Below are 10,588 nucleotides of genomic sequence, written 5' to 3'. Positions count from 1 at the left end.
TATATTTGTTTGATGAGGTATGGTGATATATAGAGACTTGCAAGTTGCATGATTAATTAAAGTCATCATCAACAACCACTATTTAGTAATTAAATCCAAGAATTTGTTCTCTTAATTATGAAGTCTATAATGATAGGGAAGAAACACACAACCGCTTTACCAACCATTAGGACCGCATGCTTGGCAAAAAGATAGAACCCATTTTGGTTGCTGTATTAACTAATTGAAGGATAAGGGCTTTGGCATGATAGAAGGAAGCACGCATATCTGATTCCAAAGATGAACAATGGTCATACCACTACGAATGAGTATTTCGAGCATCAGCACAAGCAAATTGACCAAAACATTTAAGTATTCTAGCAAGGCATGCAGAATTAGTTCCTTGCACAAATTTTACACGGCAAACACTATCCTACTTGACTCAAAAACAAATATATATGTTTCACAAAGAACAACGTTATATAGGGTTGTAAAACTATCGCTTTAGGGCTGTTGGGTGAAATTGTTTCTTTCGATTTCTCTTTTACTAATCTCACAAATACATTGGGAAGTGTTCCATCACATCCTTCCCAAAACTGCAAAACTGATGAATAAACGGCCACTTTCAAAGAATCCAATTTGAACAATGGTTTCAGCAGCAAACATACCGACTTCCTCCACAATCACTTGCATTGAAGCTTTAGGACCCCATCTTGAATGGCCTCCAGATGATTTCAGCCGCATCCGGTAGAAGCCTAAGTACCTAAAGTAATTCAACATTGTAAATTAAACAAGCACAATAAGCTGATCAGAAAGCACATAATATTTACATATGCATTTCTTGATTATAACTTTGAGGGTGCAGAAAACTTTTCAAGATGAGCACTTCCGAGAATGAGTTTTGATACCTCCTTTCACCATCTAATTGAATGGCTTGCAAGCACTTCACTTAACTAGAACTCTTAAAGGGATGAAATGCCTCTCCAAGTTGATGCTCACAAAGGACGCGTGCATCTGGCTTCAGAACCTTAAGAAAAGCCTTGTTCAGGTTAAGCATTGAGACTGTGTTCAAGATCCGACTGCAAAACCGCCGCACTTCTGCACGTCGTGATTGCTTTTCTGGCATCTTGGTCAACAGCTTTTCCATCAGCTCACAGATCGCTGGCAAGTTTTTCTTTAAAAATTTAGCTCTACTCGAGTCATCTTGATCTTTCTCTCCTTTGCCAGTTGGAATACACGTTTTAATAATACAATCTATGACATCTAGGGCCTCAATTTGTCGAAATTCTGATTTTGCAGTCCCACACTTCTCCAAAAGGAAGCCAAAGAGCAGAAGCCCAAGCCACGAATGCCTTCTAATAACCTCTTTGATGAAGCCAGCTTTCAGTCGAGACTTCTTATTACTGAAGTAGTCAACCAATACGTTTTGAAAATCATTGGCCACACTCTCAAGTTCAGATTTTGACAAGTCCCGTGAATGCATGACTTTTAACAACCAAAACGTGGAGGTTTGAGCAAAAGAAGATACGGTTTTATACCGTGAACGTGATGCTGATTTTAGACTCTTCTCCAACAAGATTTCAAGACTATGAAGCTGTATGTCGTCACTTTTTGGGTAGTCCTTTGCTTTAAATACTTTCTTCTGCACAATTCCCCCAATGCGTTGTTTGAGAGGCTCCCCACCCTCAGTCATATGTGAATTCACATAAGCTTGAGCCAAGTAAGAATAAACCATCAAGACCTGAGGTTTACCTGCTTCAAATAATCATTTATTGTCCAAAGTTAGAAAATAAATATACTAAAGAGGCATGTTCATTCAAAAAAAGATAATTCTATATGCAATTTTTTAGATATATGTCCCTTGAAACAGGGAAGCACATGTATGAAACACAGACGAAAACAGAGAGAGAGAGAGAGAGTGAGAGAGAGAGAGAGAGAGAGAGAGAGAGAAGAGGAGGAGGAGGAAGGACATGCAGGCTTGAATAATAGAGACAAGGATGATAACGGAATGTTAACATGCCTAGGCCTGACTAGATGTCTGGCCCAGGCTTAAATGTTAGCCAAAGATTTATACCAAAGGTCCAGCTCAATATATCCCAGGCTTGGCAAGCAATGTGCAAAGCCAAAGATCAAATCCAGATTTTCTTTGAGCAAGAATAGTAGGTGACCCCAGAAAGACTCAATAAACTACCTGGATTTTTCTGCAGATAAATCTCTAGAAGTGAGAGAACACGAAGTTTGAAAGGTATAAGCTGTGATTGAGCACTGTCACTGCCAGAAATTTTCCGTTCCTTGAATATCCTTGCAATATAAGAATCCATACGAAACATCGCATCATCATCCATGTCATCATCAGAATCATCAGAAGCTGAAAGTTCCTCGTTCTTGGTAACTTTATCAATTGCCTTGACTATCTCTGTCCCCATAATATCCACATCTTTCTTGGCAACTTTGTCATCAGTTTCCTCAGGTCTAAGCAATTCATCAGCACCATCAGCATGGCCATCACTATCAACTGTGTCATCAGTCCCAACTTCATCAGCCTCCTCTGCTTCTTCGATTCCAAGAAAATCATCATCATCATCTTCTTCATCTCCATAACTGCTTGCCGTTGGGTGACGAGGACCCTTCAAATCCTTCTTTACAACTCGCAACATTTGAAGGAGTCCGGCATCAGTAATATCATCACAGAAAGACTTGAAAACCTGCAGAACAAGGTACAGCGTGTAATATTAGTAGAAGATGAGAACATGTATTGACTAATTACTATATCCACATATACTATCAACCAATAACTCAAGAAAACACTATCCAACTTTAGTTTCATAAGAGAGAAGTCTACATTTTGCATAGGAAGAAAAAAGCCTTATTGACGAGTTATTGCTTTTTTAATTTAAAAAAGTACTCCAAGAACATTCTGCTACTACACATCCATCAGCCAGACCAGCAACTATAAATGCATTTAATTCTGTTCAACTTACCTGTTCAACAGCAAAACATAATGGACTGGATGACTGCGGCAGAAGTGAAAGTAAATTGTCCACCAACACATCCATAAATTCTGGCACATCGTTACCATCATATTCTTCATCTTCTGAAGAGCCGTCATCAGCAGCAGCAGGAAAAGCCTTCTTGCAACATATAGTTAACTCCAATGCAACTTCAGAGAACTCTCCTGGACGGACGAGTACTTGCAACAGCAACTGGATTAGCAGATAGCGAAATGCATGCAATTTGTTTGCATCTAGGCCAGGCCTTATTTTCCTTTCCTGTAATTGATAGCGTGCAGAAATATTTTACCAACATGAACCACCAATTGAAAAAAGATATCTCTACATGAACCGCCAGTTGCACTCATAAAATTATGTTAATAGATTATCATGTGCTAACAAGAGGACAAATGAATATACCATGTTCTACAATACTTTTGTATGGAATAATACTTCAGAACTTAATCTGCAAAATCAATTGATATACATAAAGTAGCATACAAGTAGGGACAAAAGAAGACCATAATGGATTACCTGTTACAAAAAACCAAATCTGTATTCACTTAGAACAGCAAATATGAAATCAGATATATATGCATACATATAAGCAGCTACCAAGTCTTAACCTAGTTTGTTCAATCATGGAAATGGTCATATATCAGAGATACAGTTGACAGGGATTTAAATAAGATTTAAGATGAATGGGTCTTGTATGGCATGAATCAGATATATAAACATTGAACAGTTGACACACTAATGTGATGGATTTCGCAAAATCATATCTTATTTTTCCTTTAGTCGCAAAAAAAGGATCTGGACAGACATTACCAAGTATCTCTACCATATAACAACCAGTGCAAACTACTATACCTAATGTTAAGGGAAGATGTCTGTTCGTTCAACAAAAGTAATAACACAGTCATAGAACAAAAAGAGGATTAACAAATAAAATTAGACTCTCAGGTGCAACTTATCAAACATTTAATGGCTACTTTTCCTATAATACATATAATATACCTTTTTTGCAAAGGATCTAGAATAGCTTAGATTCTCCTTTATATAGTGAGAATCTCCATAATTCAAAGCTTCATAGTTATCACAATTCATAGCATCTGGAATAATAACCTCATAATATTTGGAATCCTGATCCCATTTATCATGAAATGTTCTGCGTGTATCAACAAATATGACACTATTCATGCTATTATCTTCTTTAAACCTTGTCACTTGCTAAAATATAAGCCCACACCCATAACCACCCACTTCATGCTGATTGGGGTTATTCATAACCTTCACATCTTCAATTTTAAGAATTTAAATGATAGATAACGGTTACTAACACTAACAATTTTTTAGTAGCCATGCTTGATAAATTAAAATCAAAGGTAGCATATATGCCAAACATCTAGAAATCCCCTTCAAAGAATTTCTATGAACTGGATGCATTTTTGCTACCATTTTTACTGTATAAGTGTCCCCTTAATTTTTCTAATTTACTAAGCTGTAGTGATAATAAAATCTATCAAAAATCTACCAACATTTAACTGTCAACTAAGTAGTGTTTCTTCAGCCTTGGATGAATATGTACACTATTAAACCAATTACTGCCAAACAATTTGAAAACTGCCACCATTCATTTCATTTTATTAGATGCAATAAGTGGGAAAAAAGCATTCTCTCCCTAGACGTGCACTCGGATCCCCTTTTTTTATGAAAAGGAATACAAGTACCTCTTGAGAAAGTCTAGATTCCATTGATAGCAGCTTTTTAAATGCCTTCTCGTCTTCACTGGTCAAGGTCCTATAAAGTGAAACTGAAGGAATGTTGTACAAAGTGTTTAACAGACACACAAAATAAGAACCAAGGTCATTAAACTCAATGCCAGTTGATGCATGTGAACTTTCCCCTCTCTGTGCATCTTCTAATAAGGACTGAAGCTGCTCGATACACATCCTGCATAGAGAACTAGATATAGCAGCCTTTGGCCATTTAAACTTCTCTTGCAACTCAAATGAAGTTACTTCAGTGCCTAGAGATGCAGAGAACAAACCCTGAACTGCTAAAAATTTTGTAATTTCTGTCTGCACTCGAAACTTCGCTTCTATATGTTTCACAATTTCTGTATGTGGCCAAGACTTTGCAATAGAATCCAACTTTAGATTTTTTAAAACACGAGGCATGGTATCTATAACCCAATTCTTCAGGGAATCGATATTCCCAGAAGCAAGAGTTTCTTTATCCTCTGAAGAGCATAAATCAGAATTTTCATCTGTAGTCTGACTTTGATCTGATGGTTCATCTGTAATAGGTCCTTCATCCACAAACAAACTAATCAAATCCTGCACAAACAGCAAACAGCCTGGAACCGTATTAAATTTAGCAACCAAATTTTTCACTGTCTGTGTCCTGGAAATACTATCAAATATACCACTGCTGTGTTTCTGTAAGGATGTAATGACTGAAACACACCGATCATTATCATCTCCAACCAAGTCTAGTAACTCCTTCAGAAAATGCTGAGCCGCACTGTACAACCAGGAATCTTTGTTGGAGAGAACGTCCATCAGGCAATGGACAAGCTTGTTAGATAGGACAACCTTAATGCAAGATACAGGCAATTTTGGGAGAATAAGAAGCAAAATATCCAGCGCCAAAAGTTTCCTATCATGAGATGACTGAAGAAGTGATCTTTCAATTACAACTTCATGAAAACAACGAATATTCTTGGCAATATCCTCAAAGGAGCTACCTTTACGATTCCTCTTCTGCTTTTTAACAGATGTTGAACGTACTGCAACATCTTCAGAATGAGTTGTCATGTCCAATGTAAGCAAGTTCACCATTACTGGCCAAAGACTATGAACACGTGGCAGACAGAAGCTTGATTCCTGAAATGTGCGAGTCATATTAACAATCAGAAAATGTCAAACAACATAAATAAATAAATCAGTCTATGTAACAAATAAAATAACCAACCCATTTTTCTGACTCAAATGCATCAACAACAACAACAACAACAAGCCACAATATCTCAATCTGACTTGAATGCATATGCAACTAGACTAGACCTAATTTTCAAATGGATGGTGAAGCCAAGATCTACTTAACATTTTCCGAAACACATAATGACATCTATTGAATTGAAAAGGATTTTAAGACGATTATTCAAAATGGATTTAAGAATTTTCAAAGGCTAGTTGCTTCAATTAAGAATTTGAAAGGCCACCTGCTTAAAAATAAACAACCTCAAAGGCTAACTACTAGATGGTCACATATCACAAACACATATAGGGATATAAGTTAGGGGTGCAACCTTAAAGCAATCAGCAAGATATAACAGATGGTCTCGACCAAAGAAGTTCTCAGAAGTAAATGGGTGAGGAAGCAGCTTGCCAAACACTTCATCATCAACTTGAATCTTCTCTTGCAACTTCAAAGCTAAGTACAGAGCATCTGGATCTCCTACTTCAGCAGCTCTCTTAAACCAGTCGTGTACACCAGAAGCTTTCAGTACTTCAATTGACAGGGCTTGTGAGGGTAGCTGCAATGTCAGAAGAAAGCATCATGAGATCTAACTAAATCTTCAAATGGAAACTGAAAATATTAGAATAGTAAAAACTAGTATCGACTAAATCAAAAAAAGGGAGGAAAATTATGGTAACAACAACTTCTAAGTTCCCAACAATCTGCGGTCCGATCGATGGGGCTTTTCCTGCTGAAATTATGTTAGTAGCAATTATAACAACAATAACAACAACAATCATAAATCCCAACTATTTGGGATCGACTACATGGATCTTTTGCTGTCATTAAGATTAGTTAGCAGTTATAACCAAGGATTGAAATTTCATACCATACCGGTGTACCGAACGGTATGCCTATATATATATATATATAAAGGTGTATGCAGCCTCGGCGACGTCGCCTCCTCCTCTTCTCCTTGTAACCTCGTCTACAGCATTCAGCAAAGACATCACCATGTATCGTCTAATACGAGGCTATATCGAGTGGACCGCCCGCTACCGGACGATCGACGTACCAATTCACGGATGGTACGATTTGAAATCGCAAACCTTGGTTATAACACATATAAATATCAAAATTATTCCATGGATGGCAGCACTTGGCCTTTTTATCTTAGAAGCAACTTCTTTGCACCAGGCACTTCTTACTAATGGTTCATGTAAAGAAGAAAAAGATCAACTTCTGAGAAGAGACATACCTAACATTAGTTCATAATCCAAACAGAATTAATCAAGAAACTTAAGTAATAAAAAGTTTATTACAATTTAGGCCTGAATGTCATCATTGTAATAATCAATATTATTATTAAAAAGTAATAACAGTCTGGAAGAACAGGCTGCCATTTAGGCCACAATGGTCTGACATAATCAAGAGAGTCAAATTCCATGGATGTCATGGAGTCAGACTCCCTAGATTATTATTAATCTATTGATTATTATTAAAAAGTAATAATCAAGAGAGTCAAATTCCATGAAGATCGTATCATCCTGGAAATAATTATAAGGACAATTTAGGCCACAATAGTCCAGAAGAACAACCTGCCATTTCATATAATAATCAGCAGGATAACCTAGTTCAAAGCACTTCTGCAGGCACAGACCAAGTAACTACTATCTTGCAGACATGTCACTTATGTAGCACTGCAAACTATTGCAGACAACTAAAATAACTTTCTTCAGAAAAATATTCATTCCATGTCACCTCTAAAGAACCACCAGAAAGCAAAATTGAGACAAACAACCACAAGTCACATTCATAATTATATTCAAAGAGATAAACAATGTGTACCTTATCAACCATATCTAAAATTATAGAAACAGCTGGCTCACTCAGGTACCGCTTCTTCCCAGCTAAAGAAATAATGTGGCTCATAAAATCCTTAATAACTGATGTATCAGTATTTGTACTCCAATCCTTCACAATTCGCCCAGATCTAACAAGGGAACCATAAGCAAAGAGGCGACCCAAAAGATAATCTTTAGCTTCCTAAAGCACCAATACAAAAAAAAAAATCAAAATTGCAGTAGAAAACATAAAAGATATATATCTTCTTAAAAAGGCCTTAAAATGTACCTGACCCTTCATTGAAGAAGAAACATCAAGCAAATCAGTTATCAATTTCATCACTGAGTTCAACTTAATAGTTGGAATTGTCCCAACTACAGCTGCTAACCCCAATGCAAAACCTTGCCGTGCACACTGTACCCAAAAAAATCAAGATGATCAGAAAACAAACCAAAACATCAAAACCAAACCGAATGCAGACCAAGAAACACCTCTCCCTTTAGATGCACTTATGCATTATGTTCAAAGTAATCTTCGCACCAAACTCGAGTCATAATTCTTTTGCAAACCCTGGTGAACATCTACGTTTCTGCTTTCAATATTTTTCAATATTTAGTGCGCATTTAATGTTTACGGTCCAAATGTCATTGAATCGGCTATGATGATATAAAACTATCCAGAGAAGAAACAGAAATAAATTACAAAAAATAGGGCAACTCGATATGGTTTATGGACCAGAGAAAATTGGATAAGAATAATGACAGGTAGCTAATAAGTACAAGGCACAGAGAAAATTGGATAAGAATAATGACAGGTAGCTAATAAGTACAAGGCACTATTCCTTAGCAGAATATCTTATAAGTATAATTTTACCAATTTTCTTAGGATCATGCTAGTAAGAAAATATGAGGAAACCAAATTTTAAAGGTATTTGAATATCCAAGAAATTGCAATGATTTTTTGGTAGTTAAGTAGCAGAACATATTCAGACCAGCAATATGCACATTTAACTAAAAGCATGTAACGGACAGGACAAAAGAAAATACCCTCCACTTTATAATAAAGAAAAGGCTACTCATTGATAAGAAATCAAACACGTAAAAGACAAAAGCATGATAATGTTTTATTTAAAGCCATTTGTTCGAAAACTTGAACTAAAAGATGGTAATTGCGATAAAATACAGATCATTAATAAAGCACTGACCCTCCAACGGATTCACTAATGGATAAATTCATATCTATGCAAGATTCAACAAAAAAGGGTAAGAAACATTGAACAAAACTGATGATCAACTACACTTCTAGAGGGAAGTGGAGAGTAAGTAGTAAGATATGATACCTCCCTCGAGGAAGACACCCCCCGGATAAGTCGACGAATAGCATATCTCAGAGAAGGCGCACAGTCCTCCAACCCATCATCCTTCTCAGCCTCTAGCTGAAGAGCCCCATCTTCCTCCCCTTTCCCCCTTTGCTTTTCGTATGCTTTCTGAACCACAGACAACTCCACCACCAAAGACTCGGCAGCAGCTTCCCTAACCGAAGAATCGGCAGATGCAAGATCCCTGAACACATTTACATGCAACCCAGGCTGGTTGGCAGCAACCATAGAGGGCACGGACTGCGTGTCAGCCAAAGGAGCGCCTTCACTAGGCATCTTAGCTTTAGGCTGCTCCTTCTCAGCATCAAGCCGGTGCCTTGCCTTGTCCAATTCCTTCCTCTTCTTCCTCCTCTCCATAATATTCATGGACCCAGGGGCAGCCGATGCCGCAGTCTTTGCATTGAAGGTCTCACCTTTTTCAAATTCTGTGTCAGTTTCCACGGAAACCTCCTCAACCGAATCATTATTCTCGCTATCTAGCGGTTCTTGGGACATGGAGGGCCGCTTCTTGCTACTCATTGGACTGCCGAGATCCTTTCGTGACACGAGATCGGTATGGTCGCTCGTTTAAACTGAGAGATGCACTGCAAGAAATCGATTGAGATAACGATGCGCGGAAGGAGAAGATACCTCACCAATAGAAGAAAGTCAAAGGAGGAGAAAGATATCGCCTTCTTTTCAGGGGGTTAGGGTTGGCGAGGGGTTCGCAACTCGGGAGGGGTTTCGGAAGGAAGCCAAAGGAATTGTGTGCGGGCCGCCGCTCGCAAGAGAGGAAAGCGAGACGATCAAATAGCCTTTTATAGCTCATCAAATGACACAAGTACCCTGTATTGTTAGGCTTAGAATTGGGCCGGCCTGCAAAGCCCGTAAATATTGGAGAGGGCATCGGCATCGCATTAGGGTTTCTCGAGTTCTCCGATCGACCTACCACAAAATTAAATTTAAGATAAATTTCGATAGAATAGTAGGGTATCCAAGTAAAATTTACGTTTGAATTCGGAATCTCCAATTCATCTAATTCAATTAAATTGGATTTGAATCTTGTTCTTGTTAAAAAAAATTAGAAAAAAGTTTAAACCTTTTGGTCTAGAGTTATATATATATCATACGAGATATAATATCATAATAAATATTAAGTCGACTCTAATAACATTTTATTATGAAATAAATTAATTTAACGATAATAGAACCATCAAGCCATTATTATAATCCACTTTAAATCCAGTCTGTACTTATTCTATAAAAAGAATTTAAACATATAGGTTTAAAATCAAACCCTAATTCTATACATGTCAACATAATATCAGAAGTCATTTATCACTGGATGGACAGTTGAATAAGTATAAACAATTAACCCAAAATGCTGATGTTCATATTTTATTTATTTATGATATCTTTATTGAAAGAAAATTAATTTTTTTTCAAAAGACAT

The 10,588-nt window shown here is 37.1% G+C and overlaps 1 protein-coding gene across 1 annotated transcript; it reads right to left on the bottom strand.

Moving 5' to 3' along the window:
- Positions 1–268: 268 nt before the first annotated feature.
- Positions 269–9,916, bottom strand: LOC135586583 (rDNA transcriptional regulator pol5-like). The gene is made up of 9 exons (XM_065095722.1): positions 9,118–9,916; positions 8,067–8,192; positions 7,782–7,979; positions 6,283–6,510; positions 4,700–5,857; positions 2,961–3,248; positions 2,171–2,684; positions 888–1,731; positions 269–742 (listed from the first exon to the last, which is right to left on the bottom strand). The coding sequence occupies exons 1-8, from the start codon at positions 9,673–9,675 to the stop codon at positions 929–931; spliced, it is 3,873 nt and encodes a 1,290-aa protein (XP_064951794.1). The 5' UTR covers positions 9,676–9,916; the 3' UTR covers positions 269–742; positions 888–928.
- Between the last annotated feature and the right edge of the window lie 672 nt (positions 9,917–10,588).

Source organism: Musa acuminata, chromosome BXJ2-2 (assembly GCF_036884655.1).
Source record: "Musa acuminata AAA Group cultivar baxijiao chromosome BXJ2-2, Cavendish_Baxijiao_AAA, whole genome shotgun sequence".
Lineage (NCBI taxonomy): Eukaryota > Viridiplantae > Streptophyta > Magnoliopsida > Zingiberales > Musaceae > Musa > Musa acuminata.
The sequence above is the reverse complement of the archived record's forward strand: the minus strand, read 5'-3'. Positions and strand labels throughout refer to the sequence as shown.